Below are 23,712 nucleotides of genomic sequence, written 5' to 3' on the forward strand. Positions count from 1 at the left end.
TACACCTGTCTGCTATTAATTCTCTCCCGTCCCTCATTCCCCCTCTTAATGAGATATTATTGTAATTATTGTCATTATGCTATTTTCTGTAATGAACCTGATTGATATTTTCGTTGCGGCCCAATTTATCCTCCGTCATTAGCGCCGGCGTGTTGGGAACTTCGCTCCGTCGCAGTCGATAGTCGGCGACGCTGTGATTATATGAGTGAACCCCAGTCGTCCACTGACCCGCACCACAGTTCCCACCCGCCCGCCTGCCCGCCCGCCCGTCCCCGCTGCTTTTAGTCTGTCCTCGGACGGAGCTGAGGAGCCTGGTCAGCCATGAATGGGCCCTCGCTTGTAGCCATTTTAAGACCATTACGGCAGTGAAAGGCCGCCACAATGGTCGGCGCTGGATTTTGTTTCAGCCTGTCACTCGCACCATGAGAAAAATAAATAGCGTTTTTTTTTTTCCTCCAAATAAAAGGTGAATGGGATCTCTGCTTATGTGCTCCCATTTCTTTTTCTTTCAGGGGAATCTGGTTGTGTTTTGAAAGGGCAGAGGAGAAGAAAAAAAATCAGCGACTTGATTTTGAATGTTATTGTTGAGGAGGCAAACTACTGGAAGGAATGCCAAAGAAAATCTCAGCAGAATTTCTTTCTCCTCCCCCCTCAGCTGCCCTCAATCCAATTAGGAGTTCAATGAGGGTCACGTCAAGGGGACGTCACGCTGCCGCAGGTCGAGTTTTTTATTTTATTTTGGGTGCTTTTGAGGGCCAGGATGATGCTGAAGTTGGGTAGGCTGGAAAGGTTCAGGCCTCTTTAATGTCTCCCGAGATGTCCTTTGCCCCAGTGAGGCCGTCTGGAGAGCGCGGATGATCTTTTTCCGTGATTCCGAAGCCTAGGTCTGGAGATTATTTGTCTCTGTTGTTAGACTGGTTTCTCAGGTGGTACCAATCATCAGGGGCGAGCCATCTGCCTCCTTCGCCTCTCGTGCTCCTCTGATGTTGCCTTATTTTAACTATCTGGAACATCTTTCAGCCCAACTCTGATGATTCTCCGAAAGAATCCTCCTATGGAACTCTAAAAACAGCACATTTAACCCTCTGTTACATCATGCGCACACCAAACCCACTAGGCACGCCTGCTGCACTCTGTAGACCTCTAGAAACCAACTTACTTAGCCCTCTGTTTGCAGCCTTCCACAAAGCAAAAACTGAAGCCTTGCTGGAACTTCCACATGTTTATCAGGAGACAAAAACAAGTGTCAGTGGATAGACAAACCTCTAGCTGGAGGTGTTGGCAACTTCCTGGAAGAGGTATCGGTGGACTTGGTGACGTCACAAAGGGGAGATTTCTAACAATGTGTGTTTCTGAAAGCACAAAAAGGCTAGATTTTTTTTCATTAGACAGGTTAGATACATTTTCATATTATGGGACCTTTAAAACTTAACTTACTTATTATTAAGCAACTGATTAAAATGATTAAGCAACCAAATATTTCCCCCTGCTTTTTGGGAAGGCATCTCTTCATCCATTTAAAAATCAGAATGGGTTTCAGCGCGCTATGAAAGGCTATATATAGGATTGTGAAGGACCCTTACTTGATCTTTAATCTCCCCCCATGCAAGGGAGAAAGTCGGTAGGAGGGCCCTCGGAGTGGACGCGTCCATCCTTTGTGGGTTTGTTCACATGCAGCGTGAGCTTTGAGTGTTTGACAGCCGTTTAACTCCACACGACCTGGTTCTCAAGTGCCATCGTTGGGCCGCTCTCGAATCCTGTTAGGAGCCACGATTACAATTCATGCACTCCTCCCCGCACTGCTTTGAAGAGGCATTGAGAGCAGGCAGAGGAGGGTGCGGGGAGCCCTCCACACACTGGCTCTTCGTCCCCCAGTGTGTGTGTGTGTGTGTGGAGACTCTCTCTGATGCTATTGGGAAACAGTCTGAATGGTGCAGCGGTCAGACTGAGCTGCTGCGAGCCAGCAGATGAGCACGATGAATAGTTTGGTTGATTTAATGGTAAACATCGCACCTACGTGCAAGTAAAAAAAAATTGCATTGCCTTGCATTTGCTAAAAAATAATTCCCAGGAATGCAAACAATTGGCAGAGCGAGGTGCTCTCTCGCTCTCACACTCAAATACTTTCAAAGAGCCAGAAGAGAAGGAGCGAGCATAAAGCCTAATAGGTGCTTTAGTAATTTCTGAGTTTTCATTGCTTAATCCGTTCTGAAAAGCCGAGGAGAAGAAAGGCTGCAAATGGCTCTCAGTATTAATTTGATGTGACTTCTGTACAATAAGAGCTGTGGATCCCAGAAGCCCATTTGCAAGCTTACCTTCTTTCATCATCTTTAGCCCTTGGAACTTTTGCCTAAATGTTTCATGAAACCAAGGCGGTAAGCCTCTTTGGTATTCAATCTTTATAACGCCTGATTTAAGACTATTATTGCCCCATGTTCAAGGCATGGGAGCACATACAAACAGTGAAGCTGCACTTCCATTGTGCCCAACTTAAATTGATTTGGTACAACTGGGAGAGCACTTGTGTTAAAACACACATATTCTATGGCTCATTTGGCACCTTTCATTGTGGACTTTTGCACATGCAAATGAGGATTTGCTTCTCCTCCCTTTTTTATGACAAATAAGTATTCTTCCTGTTTCTCTGTCTGCATCTACTTGTTTTGAAGGGCACCACATGTATGTTTCCTCTGATGTTTATTTCTTTAATGAATTTGGATTTCAGTGGCCCTTTATTCATGAATACAGAATTCCCAAATCTCTTTGCATCTCAGAGACCTTACAGCTGTGACTGCAGATGGTAAACTGTAGCTTTGACTCAGTTAAAAAAAAAAAGGTGTCTAAATCACAGAGATTCCTTTTTTTGTATTATTATTTTAAGCTGCTATGATTTGGTTTGTGGTCAAAGTTCTCAGTGATCATGTTCCTCCACATGCAGGCTGGCTGTTCCTCCCTGTTGTGGATGCTTTGTGCAATATTTTGGTCAATAAAAAAAAAAAAAAAGAAAATTTTGTTGACACGCAGCCGTTCTAATAGAAACAGGGTCCTCTTTTGTCTTTTAAATCTGGGGAATCTTGCAGAGGGACACACTGCATGGGTGAGTGACCCCGCAGGAAACAGCTTGCATTAATGTGCTTTAATCCGGCGTAATTAGTTAAATTGCAGCATGCTGGGCAGTTTGGCTTTGGGAAGCCTCGCCCGGATGGCACAGAGTCCCACTGGACAGGAAAACAGGGAAAACCCCCACCCCCGAAATGTCTGCAAAGATCCTCGCTGTCTGTTTTCCGGATCTCCATTTTTCTTTTTGAGAAAGAGGCGTTGGGGTCCCACAGCAACGCTTAAATTGTTCTCTTCACCTTCGCGAGTGCCTTTTCATGACCCCCGGGGGAGCTGCCAGCTTGGCTTCTTGGCTCCTTGCTAAGATGGATCAAAAATGATGTGAGGGAATCAGAGGAAGGCCTGCAGTAAGTCAGAGTAATTATATCAGCGCTTCACTCTTCCTGCACGCCTGCATGCCAGGCAGCAGAGTCAGACGCACGCTAAAGTAGTGCCGCTCAGAGCCACTGACGCGGCTGAGACACTTCCTCGGGTTGCAGGATTAGCATTAGTGGGGGGGAAAATAAATAAAAAAAGATTTAAACTATATAATTACATGAGGATAAAGTACAAATTATCAAGTGCACTCTACAGCCAGATTATCATTCCCCTGCAAACCCGGCGCAGCCCCGAGGGGTGAGCCCAGATGACAAAAGGCCCTCATTAGCATAAATTTACAAGCGCTCTTGTTCGCCGGAGCCGATAAGAACCTGTTCCACCTTTGCTGTGGCCCTGAATGGCATGTTGTGCTTTTGGCAATGACAGATAAGTCAAGCTAATTCCACTTTACGGCTGAGAAAAAAAGGAGGAAGATGAAGAAGAAGAAAAAAAATGATGCTCCAGATTCCGGCTGCATCCCGAAGGTGTCACCCACGATAATCCTCAAAGATGGTCCGGCGGCGGGGGAGGGAGGGTGTGTGTGTGTGTGTGTATGTGTTTTCCACATGATATACCGCAAATGACAGAGAGAATTATACGACAGAGGACAAATCTGTAACATATTATTAAGCAATTCCCGGTGAATAAGAGGGATAAAAGGATAATGGATGAGGGTGTTGTTATTACCTCGGTGCTGCGGGGTGGTTGGGGGTGGGGGGAGGGGGGCGCCAAAGCAAAGGTGGAGAGACAAGATTAATTGAGGACGAGCGAAGCGCTCATTGCTCATCAGGCCCTCTCGTCTAACCACTTGCTCTCTCTGCGTCCCTCCGCTCCTCCGTCTCCCCACCTCTCCATCCTTGTCTCGTTCCCTCCCCATCGCCTCCGTCTCTCACTAAGCCCTCACCCCTCCCACAGCCAAAATAAATAAATAAATAAGTAAACGCTGGATTTAAGGCAATCAGCTTGGTCCTCTCAGTGGCAGCCAGAAGAGGCTGGCACCCTGGCCGCGGAAGATTTCAGTCATCTTAAGGCTGACAAGGCTCTGAAAAAGCCCCATTAGGAAAAGAGTCCGTACCAAATGACTGCATCCTTCCCCTCAAGCTCCTTAGCGGCGGCTCCCTCAAGCTGTTTATCTGGATGATGCGCCCGCTAAGTGTGCTCATGTCTGTGTGTGGCTTTGGGTCGGTCAACGCTTTGCTATACGCTACATCCCTGTTAATGTACCATTTGTTTTTCGTTTCTAACTTTACATCTCTGCGTGATAAAGTTAGGACAGGGGTCGGCAAACGTTTTGACTGGTGGCGCACAATGGGTTCTAGAATTGGACAGTGGGGCCGGAGCAGATGGAGGGAGTGTTTTGGGAGTGTCATGGGATTTGTGGAAAATATGTTGTTTAATATTGAAAATGAACAAAAGCATTACAACAAAATCAGTGTCTTTGAAGCCCCACGGTATTTAGCTCTTTTTTGAAAAGACTCTTAAAACATTGGAGGAAAAAAAATGGATGAATTACAGCTATTGTATGACTTACTATTCATGTAATTTCCTCAAGTTCGGGCCAGATTAAAAAGCCACATATAGGCCCTCGGGCCGTAGTTTGCCCATGCCTGGGTTAGGCCCTTCAGATGAAATGTGTAAAACTGCAACTGCAAAAACTGAAAAAAACAAAACAAAAAAATACAGTATCAACTGCTACCGTTTGTCTTCACTATCATTGTGAACACATCTTGCACTTTAAAAAAAAAACAAGCGTTTACTGCAGAAAGATGTAATTTGGCCTGGATCGGTGCTCTTTAACATATAATAAAGTTTGTTAGAAATTTCTAAAGCCACTACCAAAACTTGCACGTTTATACACCTGATACCCAGCATTCCCTGTTAGCGGTAGGTTGCAAGTGGCTGCAGCTGCATGGAGGCTGCTGTCGAAAGCTTTTAACCACTCCGAGGAGTTTCAAAAGTGTTGGCAAGCAGTAATCGCTTCCAAGAAATTATCTTTAAAGCTGCCTGTCACTTTGCATGACAGCATACAGGTATATCAGCACTGACACGGGGCTACATGTGAGGCTCATGGAAGATGACTCTGAGCAGAATAACAGAGTCATAACGTCGGAACTTATTGCAGCGGGAGGCACGATAAATGCAGCGTGTCACATGTTTATCCAAAGAGAACCCGCTTTGAAAATTATACTTTCACTTGCAACAAGTTTCATGAAGTACTTGGGCGCTAAACTTCCCCCCTGCAGGTAAACGTCTGCTGGATTTTTTTTTTTTCTTTTTTAGTCTTAACGAAAAAAAAAAATCTTCCACCACAGTATCTCAAAGGCTGTCTAAAGACTTTGACTCTTTAAAGGGGAAATGGCAGACTGGGAGAAAAAGCTCCTCCCACCTGTCCCGCCGTGGCAACGTGGTAAGCGGGGCTGTGGGGACCGCTAATGTGCGTGAAATACCATCCCTGACACAAACGTTATTGACAAACTTGGCTGGACATTTGGGGCAGTCAACTGCCAGCATATTTAATGCAAATTCATCTCCTTTATCCCACTGGTCTTGCCAGAGCACCCAAGCTGTGTCATCTTGCCACACTCCAGCTACCACCCAAATGTATAGTGACACTGATTATGCAAATCTGTATCTTGTTTCTCTCCCAGTACCTGCATTAGGAGCCTGCTACTATATTGAGGCTGAGATACGGGTCTGACTCTAAGGAGCCAAGAGGAATGCAGATTTTTTTTTTCTCCCCCTTTACTGAATCTGCAGGGATCTTAAATATATTTTTGCCTCATTTTTTTTTCACACTTCATAACATTTGTCACATCAAGGGAGGAGGAAGCAGGCTTTGATGCTCAGGCGTATGTTCTTCACAGGGTGCAAGGATTGAAAGTGAAATAAAAGTGTGGATTGGGTCAAAACACTCAACTGCTGTTTACACCAGTGTGGCTTTAGTGGAATTTTGCTTTTGCATGTTTGTTTGTTTTTTAATTGAAAGGGAAGTTTTTGGACTCAAACTCAAATAAAAATCTATGAAATATAAAAATAAATATTTGACGGGTTGATTTTTTTCATAAACAATGTTGAGGCCCAAAAGTGTGCTCTTTGTGATGTCAGAAAGGGAACTTGTACCTCTACCAGGTTGGTGACCAGCCTTGTGGTTTTAGTCCCCTTCCAAACAAAGTTCAAAATCAAAGGCATCAGGAGATGCTGAAACCATTGGGTTTTTTTGGTGGACAGCTGTCAACAAAGAGCCAAGGGTGCTGTTTTCTGGAGATATATGGAGGGTGTCGGGGTGTGCAGTTAATTGTGAAAGGCTTCTTTGGATATTTTATTTTTTTAAATAAATAAAATTTAAATTTTTAAACAAAAATTGTGATCATATGAGTATTGTGTACACTTTTACTATTTTACATGTGGAATAATACAAGTAGAATTGGAATTGGATCAGAAGACTGAATTCAGCTCCCACTTCTCCTTCACATCGTCCAGGTCTAAATATTTAAACCTTGCCTCCATATTGCGTCGCTCCTCTCAGCAGCTCTCAGTGCTACCAGGCTCCTCCCTCCTCCTTCTCTTCCTCTTCCGCTTCCTCCTCCTCCTCCTCCGCCCACTCAACCAACCTCTTCACGCGTCTCGGCCTCCCTGCTGCCCAGGGGGGGGTCAGCCATTGAATACCGTATACAGCGGTGTGTGCTGATCCTCCAAATTGCCGTGTGTGAAATCCACGCCGGCGGCTCCTGGGGGAGTCGTCATATCAGTCAAAATGAAAGTGGCCTCGCTCGTATCCGCCCCTCTCATTCTTCCACGCCGACGTTCCCCTGCGGCCGCCAGGAGAATCGGCGCGCACAATCGTCGGTTCCCCTTGGTGGTGGAAGCCTATTAGACTAAATCTTGGAAGGACGCGGTGAGGCCGAGGTGTGGGCGAAGCCGCCTTGTCAAGAGCGTTCCGCGCTTTCATATAAATATATCAGTCATGCCGACTCGGCGCCGGCGCTGAATGGTATTATTGTTATTATTTCCCCTCTTTTCCGGCGGAGGCAGATTGCATCGGTGGTGCGGGAGAAAACGCTTCGTTAGATTTATTAATATCGTCTGTCACAGTGTCTCAGCCAATGCGCGGTTAAAGTTATTGGAAAGTCAGATATGATTAGAATCTGCTTCCCATGCATGAAGTGGCTCCCGCTCACTTTCAAGTGCCGCGCCCGTCCGCGCCGTTATTGCATGTGAGTTGCAGCCTAAGCGCCAGTGTCACCTGTGCGTGCCTCTCCTCATCTCGTCTGCCACAATATATAAATATACATGTATTTTCTTTCTATTGTTTTTTTGTTTTTTGTTTTTTTTTTCAAAATCCGGCTTTCCCACCGCCGTGATGTGATCCAGCCAGAATGCAGCCTGGCCTCTGTCAAATCACACAGAGATGAGAGGGGAGGGCGGGGGTAAAAAGAGGAGAATACAGAGATGTTAAATTGCATTACGGCTATTATTCCTCTGCTGGATATTCTCCCCCCCGCTGCCGCCCACCCACCACCCCCCCACTCTGCAGCTGCGCATGCGCCCACGGCCTCCTAATGAGGCGGCGTGGAGGGACCGGCGTGGAAACAAAAGGCTTGCGCTCGTCGGCCGCGAGACCCCCACCTCCACCACCACGACCACCCCCTTCTCCCTAAGCCCTGAGCGTGACAGACCAAGAGCAGAGCGCCGGTCTCCCCCTTTTTCCTGGTGGCGTGATTAGATTGGGGCCGAAGTCTCCAGCTGGCAGGCCTGTCTGTGACTGGAGGCGGCGGTCCCCAGCGCTTGTCACTGGCTGACACCTCTGACAGGCAGGGGACAGCTTCAGCAGACAGGTTCATTAAATGGCATTTTTTACAGCTGGGCCTCCAAAAAAAAAAAGAAAAGAAAAAAAAAATGAGGGGCTGGGCTTTGTCAAATCTGCAGGTCTACAGGGGCCCCCGTGTGTTGCTTTAGACCGGAGCTTTGTTGTTATGACAAATTTTTTGATCTGGGCTGTTTGAAATCGGCTTTTTTTTTTTCTTCTTCCTCCCCCCTCCTCTTTAGCCTCTCTTTTGTTGACGGCAAGCCCTTTGGCCTGCACTTTGTCATGGCAACAAAAATGTGCACATCAGCCTCCGGTAACCAGAAGGCACCGGTGGCTGGGAAGCAGCTTAAAGTTGCAGAAAACTATTTTGTTTTCAGGTAGAATGGACGTAAAGTACGACTGCGTGTTTTTTTGTTGTTGTTTTTTTTTGTTGGCGTAACAGTTGTCGTTGTCTTAATAATGCAACAACTTGGCGCCAATGTAAAAGTAAAGAAAAAACAAGAAACAAAAGACGTAGCATCCGCACTCAACAGCTTGCCAGGCTCTCGCCGCCGCCGCGTGCAGCGCTCTTGATGTGCCATTCAGCGTTGCACTCTTCAGAGTGCTTCCACAGCTGGCACATCTGGCTGCAGAGCAAGACTGAGAGATAAAAGCAACGCCAGCCTCCAACCGCTGCTGCCGCTGGCCCTCACCGGAGATCCTCCCCCTCACCCACCACCCTCCAGTCACCATCCTCAGCCTCCTTCAGGCGGCGCCATCTCTATGACAACTGTTTGAGTCGTTGGATGAGGGGAGAGTGAGGGAGGCGGAGGGGGAGGAGGGGTTGCAGAGGTGTCAGGCATTAGTGGGAGGAGAGCGCCGGGAGATGCGGCGCTGCACGCCCGGCACCTCTCTTTCTCTCTCTCGCTCCACCTAATCCAATTTTAATTGAACTCTGGAGATTTTGGCCGTGGCGCCGAGGTCGGGCTCAGGCTATTCCAGGGAGAAATTAAGGCGGTGCGGCTCGCGCTGCACTCTTCCAGCCTGTCACTATTTTAAATGTGCATTAGCATCAGGCCTAACCCAGCTGAACATCTCACTCCGTCTTTTCCTCCCGCTCACCTCCCTGTCCCCCGTCTCACAAACACACACACACACTCAGACACACACAAACATGCTTTAATGTACTGTATGGCCTTCACCCCCCCACTGTTCTGTAATATCTTTATTCCCTCACACTTAACACACGTGTGATTATAACCTGGGGAGTTTGACCTGGTTGTTTTCCACCTCTTGCTGTTGGACACAATTGTTAAGTGAGATGGAAGTAGTGGGTGGGTGATGTGTGTGTGCGTGTGTGAGGGGGCCATTCTCACCTGTCACAACCATTGTCTTTGTTTTGTGCGTGCGGACCCGCAGCCCCTGCACTGCTACTCACACCCATCCTGTGTGTTTGCCACCTCTTCGCCTCGCCATGATGCTTTTTATTGATTATCTGCTATCTGTGCGCGGCTGCATGGGGAGGATGTGACTCTTTGCAGCAGAGTTTATAGACCAGTGAGAAGAGGGTAACGCACACAGAGGCGTTGCGTGTAAAAGAGCGTGTTGGAGGACGCCGCGCGGAGAGTGGTTCAGTGTCTCGTTATAATCTGAGCTGGAACACTGAATGAACTGGCGGGATCCGGATATTGCATTTTTAATAAGAGCTCATCAAAGGGTTGTTAAAATGTATTGTATTAGCATAACAGTGGGAGGAGTGAGTAGTGAAGCACGTTGAGCGCCAAGCACGATGTTGAAGAAATCACAGTATTTTACCTTGCAGCCATCAGTCGGATCGGTTTGACCTCCATTTACCTTCATGAGTTAAACTGTAAATACACCCCCCACACCCCCACACCCCCATAGCGTTTGTTTTCATTTCAAACTCAGAGCATCATGTCAATGCTATAATGGTGGTTTAAGCCTAAATTGAAGGACTGCAGTCTTAACTGTGATAACATGAAACTATTGCTTATGAGATATTTCATAACTTAAGTTACAAGACATCTACAATCTATTGGTAGACATTGAACTAACACTTAACAAACCATCTACAAGCATTTTTAAATGGTTATTCAACCATTTCTAATAGAGGTTGTACAACATTTATATATAATTTACTATACGCCATTAAAAACACTGTATCAATATTGTTTGAAAATGATGTATTCATCATCAACTAATGTTATTTAATGTGTAGGTAGGAAAACATTTTGAATGATTTAGGATTTTGAACATTTTCTTTCATTAACCACATCTATTAAGTTTTTCATTGGTTAATAAATGAGTTGTTATAAAACACTGACACCAAACCGTTATAATAAAACTGAAATTTTCTTTTCTCCCTCCTGCTGCTAGGTCTTAGCTTACACAGAGGGCCTACATGGCAAGTGGATGTTCAGCGAGATTCGGGCGATATTCTCCAGACACTACCTGCTGCAGAACACGGCCATGGAGGTCTTCATGGCCAACCGCAGTGAGTGGGAGCCCCAATTACTGCACTTCCGACTCTTCCAACAGCTGTTCGTCATCACTCGGTGATGTGACGCGTCATCTCTCCTCTCGCCGTGCAGCGTCGGTCATGTTCAACTTTCCCGACCAGGCGACGGTGAAGAAGGTGATCTACAGTCTTCCTCGAGTGGGAGTGGGCACCAGCTACGGTCTTCCACAGGCCAGGTGGGTCACACGATCCACCCAGCGACGTAAATAAAGCCTTTGTGTTTTGTGATTTCCTCACGGCTGTCGTTAACTTGTGCGCGCTGTGTGTCGGGGCCTGTTTGCAGCCGGTCATTTGAAGTCCCACTGAGTGGCTCACTGGAGTGTGAGTGTGCGCTGACCCTCGCTGATCTGACCTAATTCCCTAACAGAGGGCTGAACAGCAGGGCTGCAGCAAGGCCACTGACTACAGCAGGAAACACTCATTACCTTCACAATGTCACAGACGCTGTTTGGAAACTGTTGGCGGACGAATGTATGAACTCTTATTCGTTGAGATTTGGTTCTGTGTAAATCAAACTGGTCTTTATCAACATAATGACGCAAGTTGGGTTCCTTGTCTTGTTTGCTCTGTTTAGCCTTCTGTTTACAGCCGTTTCACAAAAAAAAAATCACATTTAGCCTCACAGCTAAAACAAATAAATGCTATGTTGCCCCTCCCATTACGTTTACATGGGGACTAGAACAACGTGGCTTTAAGGCAGGATCAGAGGGTGGAATTGAGATCTGGATGGGAGGAGGTGTCAGTGATCTTTGTGATGTCACAAAGGGCAATTTTTCTGAATCTGTTTTATTTGGTTCACATTTTCTGGAAACTGCAGGAAGCGTTTTGTCCCTTGTTTTCTGAATATATTACAGATTGAAAACATTATTGGAGAGGATTCAGTTTTAAAAGAGGCCTAGTTAGTAGGTTTAGACAAGTAGGTTACCAACTTACCTACTAACTTCACTTTCTGCCTTTTCTTCTCTACTCCTCTTCAAGGCGGATCTCCCTTGCCACCCCTCGGCAGCTTTTCAAATCTTCCAACATGACCCAGCGCTGGCAGAGGAGGGAGATCTCCAACTTCGAGTACCTCATGTTCCTCAACACCATCGCGGGTGAGGACTCCCGAGCGAAACTCTGCTTGGCTTGGCTTTGAACTCCGAAGCGGGCGAAGATATGGGAAATAATATATTCTCTTTATCGCAGCCATCAGTTAGGTAGATAGGTTCTGATTTGTTTTTCTCCCACTCACCCAGGAAGAAAAAAAAAAAAACTTACAGCGAGTGAAAGTGGTAACTTTTAATGTACAATCTGCGGGAAAACTCCACGCGATTAGGGCCTTATGACTTTAAGTCGAGCCGTCACGATCAATGAGCGGCACCGGGGAACACGGCGTGAGTAACCTCAGGTACGTCAACTTTGCTTAAGAATCCTCGGCGGCCCTGCGCGGCGCTCAACTCCACTGCCGTTTGAAGCAAAGAGCAGCCGCAGCATATTGCGGCTGATAATTAGGAGTCTTTTATTTTTTATTTTTTTGCAAGTGTGCACGTGTGTGTGTGTGCGTCCGCCAGAGTTGAGAGTTTGTGTTGTCGACTGTGATCGCAATTGCAGCTAACAGGCGAGGCGAGAGGCATCGCGCGCAGCCTAGCGCCGCGAAGAGGTGTCATCCTCTCGCTCGCTCGCTCGCTGCATATTCATGCATATTTATATTTAGCTCGCGCCCGAGTTCGATACATTATTGTCAGCTAATTAGATGTAAGCCGACCAGGGGGGAGGGGGTGAAAGAAAAAAAACATGGTCCAAAAATTCATTAAAAAATCCCCGGTAATGACCCAAGCTGACAGGGATGTCGGAATAGTGTGGGGTGGCAGACAGGCTGGGGGGGGGGGGGGGGGGGGGGAATGCAAGAGGAGAGGTGCGAAAGGGAAGCGGTCCTCTAATTAAACACTATTCCGCGGTTATTAACATGCTGCCATCCCAACTCAGAGCCACTGGGCTGAGCCGCACCAACGCCACCGACTCTTCATCCACGCTCGGCCTGCTTCCTCTTCATACCGTGGCGTTAACCTAGATAATTGTGCCTTCCATCTCCGACCCCCCGACACCCCACCCCGACCCCCAAAAAAAGAAAGAACAAAAAACTCCTCAATGCACAAGCAGAATCCAACCAAGTGACCAGCCAGTCACATGTAAACAGAGCGGTGGAGACCAGTGCACAGGATGATAATAGAATCCAATGGTGCAGCGATGTATTCAGGTCCCCAGAGTCCAGGATGGCGGCCTATTCATTTCAGTGAAGTTGGTCACCAAGCGCATCCACCGAAAAAGACTTCCAAATGAATGGGCCCATAGACCATGCCTCTGTAACTCACATCATCTATTTGGCCTTTATCATTTTTTTAAACGACTAAAAGACCATAACTGAAATATTTACAATGGGAAGTTCTCATATCAATTGCGTTTCAGGTCACAGTCGTCCTGTCAGGTGTTTTAAATGTGTTTATTTTTGTGTTGTGGTCTATGGGGACGATGCTTTTTGGGACCATGGGATTTGTTTTTTGCTGCAGTACCTTGAGTGGCCACTGGGAAAAATCGGTGCGCCGCCATATTGCCAGTCCGGGTTCCAGGTCTTATAATACAGCCATGCTTGTATTATGCAGTATACAGTATATAGTATAATTGTGTAACCCTTTTATTTCATTGAGTTTGATAGTTGATAGTGGTGCGTACCAGTGCAGAGGTTAAATGGAGATGAAATGCAGCCGCTTCAAACACTGTGTCGTCGCTGCTTTTGCGCACTGTATTAATCAGTTTGCGAAACATGATGACAACTATTAAATCATCTGAACAGGCTTTTGTGTTTCGTGAACTTGGCGATCCTTAATATTTTTCTCCTCCCACCTCCCGCCCTCCTCCTCCACTCCCGACAGCTTTGTTAGCTTAATTTATTCACAAAAATATAACATTGTTAATGCAAACACGTGCGGCACTGTGTCCGTTTTGTGCGGCGGCCGCCCAGTTGTCATACAGCGATGTGTTGCTTTGAAGTTCCCATTGATTCCCCGGCACAGACTTGACTTTTTTAGTGCGTCTTAGAAAACGCTTGACAGCAAAACCGCAGAACATCAGTATTTCAGAGGAATGAAAAACATATGAATTGTTTCCTTTTTTAAAAAAAGAAAATGTGGTAACTTTTACATTCTATTAAAGTATGAAGATCACAGGAATGTGGCCAGACCTTAAAACATACACCGCCACCTGCTGCAAATCATGACAGAAATACAAGAGGGGGATAAAAAAAAATTAAAGGTTTTGATTTGCTTTGAGCTTGTCTGTTTAGCTTGATTTATCACCAGCAGTGAAAAAAAACAACACAAAACATCCGTGCTGCGCGGCACTGCCCTCGACCCCGGATTACAACTGCGGACCACGTGACGCCGCAGCTGCACCAGTGTCGTCTTCAAAAGGAAAAACGTCCAGCGTCAGCGACGTTAATGGTTACCCGGCTCACAGGCTTTTTTTTTTTTTTTTTTTTTTCCTCATGGATCTCCACCGACACTCTTTGCCATCTGAAAACCATATTCCCGACTGCCAGCGTGCACACAGAGGGAAATTACCATCTGGCCAATCAAGTGCGTCAGACTCACTGTGACTTTTTCAGGAGTCACGACCTTCTGAGTGATTTATGTCTTTCACATTCTCTGGAGTCAGTGATGTGTTTTGGTTTTATTCAAAGTACAGTCAGCTCGGCTGCCTTCGCACAACAATACTTCAACGGGAACGCTTGCACGCTTGATCCCCTGAAAGCAACCCAGACCTCCACAGCGCTTCTTCCTCTTTGCTTCTCAGCCGCTTCGGTTTCCTCCCCGCTCACATTTCTCTCTCCCGTCTCGTCTGCGCGTCTAGGGAGGACGTACAACGACCTGAACCAGTACCCCGTCTTTCCCTGGGTCCTCGCTAACTACGACTCGGAGGAGTTGGACTTGACCGTGCCAGGGAACTTCAGAGATCTCTCCAAGGTACAACCACGCCACCCCAGACCGCGCACCTCACAACGACTCTGCAGCAGCAGCAGCGGCGGCAGCAGCTAGGGTTGCGTCGGGGGGGAGGGATGTTGTGGCAAACAAGCCGGCCCTCACGGCCGGGGATTTCCTTACTGCAAAACAATATCATATTTCATAGCTAAGGAGTCATGTGCGGACCCTGGTCTCATGACAGGGACTTCAGAAGAGGAAAAACACTGATTATGTCCAAATTTGTCCCAGAAATGTGAGTGTTTTTGTTTCTCTCTGAAGACGTCAGTGTTTCAGCTTCATGGTGCCGAAGGGGACGTCTTAAAAGGCAGAGTTTGAAGCATTGGAGCTTGATGATGACGCATTAACAGTCATCATGGGAGTTTGAAATCTTTCCTGATTCTCAAGTCGTTACCGTTAACCATTATTTATTATTTTATACTGCATTTGTTCTTTTATACTGTTCTTATGTACTTTATACACTGTGTGCGACTGTGATGCAGCTGAAGAACTTAATTTTACAAAGCGATTAAAAAAGTATTTAATCTAATCTAATCTAACACACTTGGTTATAGAGGTATAGGTGTTGTATTCATAAAATAGCTAAATAATTATTATCTTCTATCTATTATTTCCTGCTAAAATCATCCTTGCTTTGAGTACCTGGCGTGAAGTACAGTTTTGACGGGGCATCTTGACCCGGCTTATACATTTTTATGACCATATGCTCCCTGTATAATAAGGTTTGCTATCACACAGTGATTCTCTTGTGTCCTCAAGGTGGTTTCGACCATGTGGTCGAGGTCGTCGTTGCCATATTTGTTAAATATTTCCGCCTCCCTGTGAAGTCAAAGGATCTGCTCTTTGTGAGATTCTCAGGCAGCCGACTCGGAGCTGCGCGGCATCTTGTTTTGGTGCTTCGCTAGTTTGTTGAGGTGAAAGTTGTTTGCCCTCAGAGTGTTGCTGGTCAGGGAAGACTTCAGCCTCTTGGAGACCGAACCACAACCTGCTAATACTGTCAGCAGTAGTTGTAGACAATACATCTGGTATTTTGCACTTTTCTGAAGTTGTTCTGCAGTCACTGTTGTCATTTATAATCTTGACTTCTGCTCTTTCTTTTCTTTAACAAACAAGACGAGTTTAACAATTGCGACAGTGTTTATTGTGAAGAACAAATACAGCAGACTCCTTCACACTTGATGTGCACTGTTTAGAAACAGAGCCGTTAACATTTTTCTTGTATTCAGGGATATACAACTATCAAAGGTTTCTCTCTGTGTAAACACAAACCCTCAATATAACGACCTGGGAGATAAAGGTTAGCTTCACGCTCTCTAAAGGCAAAAGGCAGCAGCTCACTCCACAAACCCGCTCACCACTCCTGCCTCTGCCTCGATGTCTCTGTCTGTCTCTCCCTGCCGCACACTCACACTGCAGCTCACTGACCTGAAAACACTCGCATTCCTGCCTGAGCTCTGACTTTACGCTCCCACGTTTCCCACCGTTTTCCCACCCAGCGTCCAGAGCGCTGCCGTCCCGTCTGTTTGCAGCTCGCTCAAATTCAGTTTGGCCTGTTTTTTGTGTGTGTGTGTGTGTGTGTGTGTGTGTGTGTGTGTGTGTGTGTGTGTGTGTGTGTGTGTGTGTGTGTGTGTGTGTGTGTGTGTGTGTGTGTGTGTGCAGAGTTTAAGAAGCAGGAGACAAAGAAGCGATCGGCGAACTCTTTTGCCGAAGACTCGAGTTCGATGAGTTTGACGTCGTGTCAAGAATGTGAAAAATGAGCCAACGTTGCTCTGCGCCATCGTTTGTATCTGCACTCATTATTGTCACGTGTTGGCACCGTCCTGAGAGCGACCAAGGTGGGGCTTAGAGGGGAGTGTGTGTGTGTGTGTGTGTGTGAGAGAGAGAGAGAGAGGTGTGTGTCGGGGCTAAGCTACGTGCGCCCCTCCTGCCCCGGGGAGACAGTTATGTATTGTAATGTATTCCAGTGACATCCTCTCATGCTGTTTACAGGCCTGAGCTGCCTTCATTAGCATGAGTTCACAGCCCGCCGTCTCCTGACAGTTGTCCTTGGAACCCCGGGGCTTTTACCTCCAAAAGTTCACAGCTACTGCAGCAGAGAGGAACGGACGGCAGGGCGTTACGCATTGTCTGGCCCGCCCTTTTGTTCAATTATAGATCAGAGGTAGCGGCACCGTCTCCGGAGACGCTTTGCATTGTATACGAAGAGCGTGTGTGTGTGTGTGTGTGTGTGTGTGTGTGTGTGTGTGTGTGTGTGTGTGTGTGTGTGTGTGTGTGTGTGTGTGTGTGGGTATTTTGCACCGGGTGTGTTTGGAGGAAGTTGTTTAAAGGCCCCATGATTTTCATAGTCTCGTTCACATTCACATCATTAATGTTTTCTAACAGTAAACAACAACAAACAAACAAAAAAACAGAGCAGCCTTTTGTGATGTCACAAAGGGAACGTCTGCTTCTTTCATATAGGTGACGGCAACCCCAGTCAGTTGTTCTTCACCGTCTTCTCCCAAACGTGGAGAAGGTCCATCAAAGCATCACTTTTAGCAGGGAACTACGCCCAGCTTCCTGTGGGAGACTGTAAACATAGGGTTAAATATGAAGGGTTTGGTGTTTTTTTTGGTTGAGTAAACGTACAAGATCGGTTCAGCCATGCCTCTGATGAAAACTGAAAATCTGAAAATGGATCCAGCCCATGGCAGGTCTGTTGCATTCCACCTTGACTGTTGTGAGCATGTTACCAATTCTTTCAAAACATCATTTGAAGTTTAAACAGAAAAGTCGAAGAAGAAGGAGAAGACCTTTTCTCATCCCACAATTTGCATGATTAAAGCAGCAAAACTCCATAGTGCAAAGATTGAGAATTACATTTATTAAGGAAATAAGGTAATAAAAAAATGAAAATGAAATACTTTTAAGTATAAACGGAAAAGAAAAAACAAGATATTTACATCTTATGGACAGTTGAATTTACAGCTATTTACATACTGACAATAAATAGACTTTACTGCAGCTTTGAGAAAAATGTACAGCTGTTAAGGATGAGTCAGGTGAGTCAGTGAAGATTATCTGCCAATAATAAGCATTTGAACAATAAATAATTATAACGGTTAATAATTTGTAACATGTATTTTAGGAGATGAGTGAGCCGCTGCTCGATGAGGATCATTTGCCGTATCATTACTCGTTTAGGTGAGCAGATCACACCTACTGACGACAAAGCAGCAATTCCAGCTTAATTACAGGCAGTAAACTTAACTACTCCGGCATTGCACAATGCATCGGCAGGCTCTCTTTCCCACAGAGGGCATGGGACCTGTTCTGCAATTACAGGTGACTGCCAGGTGATTGACAGCAGGCTTTGCTCTGCGTGGGGCTCGGCGCTGAGCTGCCAAATAACGTCCTCGGAAAGCCGCAGTACACACCTACAATTAGCTGCTGGTTGGGCATCCAGTGGAGTGTGAACGCCGCTATTGAACACTGCGTCGCTTCGCCTCGGGGCCCACACAGCTCCGCATATTTGGATGTCAGATAACGTCACGCAACCAAGTGTTTGAATAGATTCTAATGATTATTTCCAGGTGGTTTGGCAAGCCGAAGATGAATTGGTGGAGGTTCATCTCGTGACTGTGCGAGGAGGATATTACTGTGGTTTGTAAAAACGTGCGTGAGAACGAAATAAAGTTGACGCTGACTAAACATTGACTGGAATCGTTTGCTGCGAAATATCTGTTGAAACAGGATTAGCGTGTTTTCTCAATGATTTTCAACTCGCTCGATATGGAGATGTGGGTCGGGGGTGGAGTAGATGTACTTCGAATAGACTTCATTGATCCCAAATTGGGAAACTACGCTGTTGCAGCAATGACAGTATTAGTGTCAGTTCACCCAGTTTTCAACTCTTCAATCTCACTCATCCATCTTGTCAACCCCCAATCGAAAGCTTTTTTCACTCCCAATTCATTGCATCACTAGAGTTTGTTTGTTTTGTTGCTAAATGCGGTTGACGGTTTCACCTTTAAAGAAGTAACACAAATGCCACTGAAGGCCTTCCAGTGTCAAAAAATGATTCACTTAACTCCAGACTGGCTTTGGCAAGACTTTAGTTAACCACTACAAACACACAGCGAGCTGTGTTTGCCTTTCATTGAGCTCTTTACCAGATGGATGGTGGAGGAAATGTTCCCTCTGGTGTGCCAGGTTAGAGGAGCCCTGTCTGGATTTCCTCCTCAACACTTCATTCACTCAGCTGTGTGCCACTCTAGCAGCACACAACTGAAAACCTGCTTTGTTTCCAGAACCTACTGACTCTTTTTGTTGCTGCTGCTGTCTTCAGCCCTTCCTCCCCCATTCCAGTCAGCCTCCCCAACAAGCCTGATTTTGACTGGAGCTGCATTCAGAAACCACACAATTCGCTCAACTCGATCTTTAACCCTTCTGACTAACACACAAGCACATCACATGGTGTGTTTTTAAAAGTAAATCCATATACAGGAATAATTCATATAAAGATGGAATTATTTATTACATTCTTATCTTTCCGTGCCTATTTATGGTGCTCTATGGTCCTTTGTACCCGCAAAGAAACTAACCCAATTGTTAATTGTACCAATAGTTCTTTACTTCTTCACTCACTTCTTCCTCACCTCTCACACAGCCTTAACATCCATAAGCTGCACCAGTGCTAGTTTGACGTAGTGCGAGACGTCCTGTGCCTCGCACCCTGAACCAGCTGGGCCGAGACACCTCATGCGATGCTATTATCACCTCATAAATCCATGCAGATCTCAATAAACTTCTCTCTCAGCCTCCCCCATTGTGCCAACACCGGCCGAGACCGCTATTAAAAGTTGAGTAGATCTTAAAAAAAGGAAAGAAATGAGGCTTTAAGATTTACTTTTTAAATGGTGTCTGTCATGAGCAGTGTGTCACACCCTGATCAACCATCATGAAGAAAGTCTGACTAACCTGATACTTCATGCAGCTGCACCCAACCGAAATAATCATTGTAATTTGGAAGGGGGAAAAAAGCATTATTACATTTATTTTTCTGCATCAGTTCTTGAATTTGATTTGTGAATTGATTTTACTTCTTCCGCGTTGAAGGATGAGAGCTGCAGCTTCAGAACTTGCCATAGATTAGCTTCATGTTTATTAATATTGACTGCCCATATGCCTGCAGGGCTTCCCTCATTGGCCGGGCTGATTGAAAATGCAAAGAAAGCAGTTTATTCAATACGAGACGTAGGTGTAACGGGAGTAATTTTGTTGACTTAAGGACACATAAAAATGAAACAGCCGCCAAGGGGCAAAAAGCCCACTGATGGGGTCAGCACATTCTTATATATGTTATTAGCTCGGCTGCGGTCGATTAATAATGACCCACGTCATCCAAGGAACTGGCTGAACTAACTGACTAGGAAGGGCTTTATTTTTATTTTACTCAAAAAGAAGACTCATTTTCTACTTTATATACTCAATATACTCCCAATTGTTGCAGCTCTTTTTAAAGCCAGATTTTTTAAAATGTTTTTTTACATATTTTATCACGAACAGAATTAAAACTTGAGCTTTTTTGAAGAAGACAGAGGAGAGTGTGCGGTCATCAAGGGGCTTTTGAAAGATTTGGTGGAAAGTTTTGTAAAATATACAAAGTCAAAGGAAGAAGGTCATTTGATAAAACTGCAGTTTTGTTCAGTTCCACCTTGTAATGAATTTGATGCTGCAAAAAAAAAACTAGCCTGTGCATCACATTATTAGATTATCCCACTGTATACGTACCGTTTAACCGCCTCAAGTAGCTCAGGAGACATGCTGAGTAAAATGGTTAACTGTGTGTGTGTGTGTGTGTGTGTGTGTGTGTGTGTGTGTGTGTGTGTGTGTGTGTGTGTGTGTGTGTGTGTGTGTGTGTGTGTGTTGGGTGTAAATCAGGTCATCTGGGGTTAATCCTCACGGATTAGCAGCAACATTTAGCAGGAGACGTTCATATCTCCTGCCTCTGTCCACCTCGCCCGGTGCCACCACGGCCCCGTAAATGTGGGACTGAAGACGGCGCAACAGGAACTTTTTAGGGTCCGGGGAGAATAATTGGGTCTGACAGACAAATCCCAGAGTAAAGCTCCTTGTCTGCCCAGAACTCGCTGCCTAGTCTCGCCGCACCGCGTGAAGCCTGACGGGCAACTGCTAAGACTCTGCAAGACTCTATCTGTTAATTAGGCCTTAATCATGCTTTCCAATTAGTGCCTTTCTAGTGCAAGGAAGTGGAATCCGTTGTTTTTGCTATTTTAAATTGTTAAATACCAGAGCTTTTCTTTTATATATGTTTTTATGCAGTCATGACATTATGTGCATTTACTGGAGGGAACAAACAGCATTTTGTTTCTGAGTGCTGCTGGTTTTCTTCATTCATAAATTCAGCTGAAAAAATACCTTTTGACTCACTGACACAGATACTCAGTTCTTTCTCCTGACCAGATCTGAAATGCGTGGAGCACTGAGTGGAAGCCTCGCACTGCTAGTAGTTGGTTCAGGAAGCCTGATTGTTGCCGTATTAAATGTGACAAAACAGATCATTCGCTTCTCTTTTCCAAACTCTGTCTGCAGACTTTCTCCCTAATCGAACATGTGAACTAGAGTCCATTGATATGTGAAATGTTCCATCGGGCATATATTAGTGCATCAATTGGCATCAATTTAGTAGTGTCTGCTAACTTTTCATCCACTGCCTTATTAAAAGACGATTGGGAAAAAAAACTTTCAACAGTGAAAATAAACCTTTAAAAGTCAATTTGGGGATCCGTATATTGAGCCACGAGTGTGAAACAGGTGTATTAGTTCTGCGCCATCAGTGATCAGAAACATTTGACTGAAGAAAGAACTGATCGTCTGGTTTTCTTCCTCCCGCAGCCTGTTGGAGCCCTGAACCCGAAGAGAGCGGCGTTCTACGCCGAGCGCTACGAGTCCTGGGAAGACGACCAGACAGCGCCGTGTCATTACAGCTCCCACTACTCCACGGCTGCCTCCACATTACACTGGCTTGTCAGAATAGTGAGTGAAACCACTCCTTCAACCAGCTCTCGCACTCATTATGACAGTGTGCTCGAGAAAAAAGAAAACACCCCAGAATTAGTCAAGCGTCCGAGGAACAGGAATGAATCGGAGGCCGCGTGCTCAGACAGCCTTTCATTTTCTGCGTCTGCATTAGCTGATTGTCACTTGTCAGACCTGATGATGCCATTACTTTGAGGCCTGTCGGCTTCCGCGCAGGAAGCGGCTCCGACGTCTCACTTTGATTGGGCCGGAGTTGGACTGGTAGCTTCTCAGAAAACACATTTCACAGGCCAGTAAACCGGCATATGTGAACCAAATAAAGAGTGGCTGGGTAATGATTTACAGAGGCTGCTGTGACAGGTTTATGTGTTTCAGGGAGGCCGTTGAGCGCCGGAGACATGTCTATCAAGGTTACTGAGCACCGTCCTCATTTACTTTGGGAGGAGAGGAGGAATCGCAAACCCCCCCCCCCCCCCCCAAACCCTCCAAACCCTGGCCCGCAGAATCCGCGCCGCTTTTCCCTGAATGGATTTTAAATCCCGATTTATTAATTTGAGGAGCGGAATTAGCCGTCGCTCTTGCATCTCTGCTCCTCCACCACCTCTAATTGAGCAGAAAGGTCCTGATGGACCGAGGGACCTCGGCTGACAGCGGCTAGATTGGCCTCTGCAGGCTTCATTCGTACATTTTCTTTCTTCCTCCACTGAGTGATCCGTCCGCGATCGGCGTCGCGGGCCGAGGAAAAAAACCCTCATTTGAGCCAATTATCATTATGACTTCTCACCGTGCTCAGGAAGAGCCCCTAATGAATTCTCCCCGAGGCTGAGCTGCAACGATGGCTCTCTGGAGGACTCTGCAGAAAATAATAACAATGAATGAACGCTGAGCTTGTTCACATTTCGCGTTCTGCGTTAATCTGGGCAGATTCTTAAAAAAATAAAGTAAATCTGTGTATTGCAGCTGTGTTTTGTTTTTTTCTTCTTCTTCGCAGGAGCCCTACACGACATTCTTCCTCAGTGCCAACGGCAACAAGTTCGACCACCCTGACCGCACCTTCTCGGGCATCGCACGCTCCTGGAGGAACTGTCAGAGGGACACATCGGACGTAAAGGTGGGAAGGAGCACATTTTATTTCACCCACTGACGCAAGATGAGAACTTTGGAGGACACAGGCTTATTTTTATGGCCGCCACCGGCGCTGCACAGGCTGTAACTCACCGCATAAACCCTCTTCGTTTTTATGCTTCCCGCGTCTCAAAACCCCCGCTGTGGACATTCCGTTAAGTGCACACGTCCTAACCCAATCGGCGGGCCAAGTTATGTGAAGCAACACGGTGGTCGCTTAGAAACACAAGTGTGGAAGAGAAGGTTCACACACACACACACACACACACACACACACACACACACACACACACACACACACACACACACACAGCAGAGGCCACTGAGAGACTACTGATGTTGTATCTGGTGCGTGCAGTGCGAGCGAGAGCGCCGGCTGCCTCAGACAAAGAGAGCAAAAGACAAAAGCCCTCCTCCCTCCCTCGCTCCCTCGCTCACTCGCTCGGCGAAATCCACAGAGCAGTTAGCGAGCGAGGAGGGAAAAAAAACCAAAACGCTGAACCCTGCTGATTCGCCTCCATTTTTGCCCGCCGTGTCGCACGCAGCAGGAACGCGCGCTGACCTCAAAGTGTCATATTTCTAGCTGCACCCTGCATCGGGGTAATGTTGCCCCGGGCAATTAATAAAGCATTAATGACAAAAGCTATTTAAAATTTTAGTCCCTTTATGTACAGACAGGGCTTTTACTCACCAGGATCTGTGGTGGTGGTGGTGGTGGTGGTGGAGGAGGGGGG

At 46.2% G+C, this 23,712-nt stretch overlaps 1 protein-coding gene across 1 annotated transcript in view; it reads left to right on the forward strand.

Moving 5' to 3' along the window:
* Positions 1 to 23,712, forward strand: part of nbeab (neurobeachin b) — a 192,440-nt gene that overhangs the window by 144,435 nt on the left and 24,293 nt on the right. Inside the window, exons 40-45 of the mRNA XM_076036487.1 lie at positions 10,658 to 10,775; positions 10,873 to 10,975; positions 11,778 to 11,893; positions 14,685 to 14,797; positions 21,710 to 21,850; positions 22,845 to 22,964. Of these exons, the coding sequence (XP_075892602.1) occupies positions 10,658 to 10,775; positions 10,873 to 10,975; positions 11,778 to 11,893; positions 14,685 to 14,797; positions 21,710 to 21,850; positions 22,845 to 22,964 (711 nt within the window). The remainder of the gene's footprint in view (positions 1 to 10,657; positions 10,776 to 10,872; positions 10,976 to 11,777; positions 11,894 to 14,684; positions 14,798 to 21,709; positions 21,851 to 22,844; positions 22,965 to 23,712) is intronic.

Source organism: Nelusetta ayraudi, unplaced genomic scaffold, assembly GCF_046127955.1.
Source record: "Nelusetta ayraudi isolate G7.1 ecotype Tasmania unplaced genomic scaffold, CSIRO-AGI_Nayr_v1 ptg000048l, whole genome shotgun sequence".
NCBI classification, from domain to species: Eukaryota; Metazoa; Chordata; class Actinopteri; order Tetraodontiformes; family Monacanthidae; genus Nelusetta; species Nelusetta ayraudi.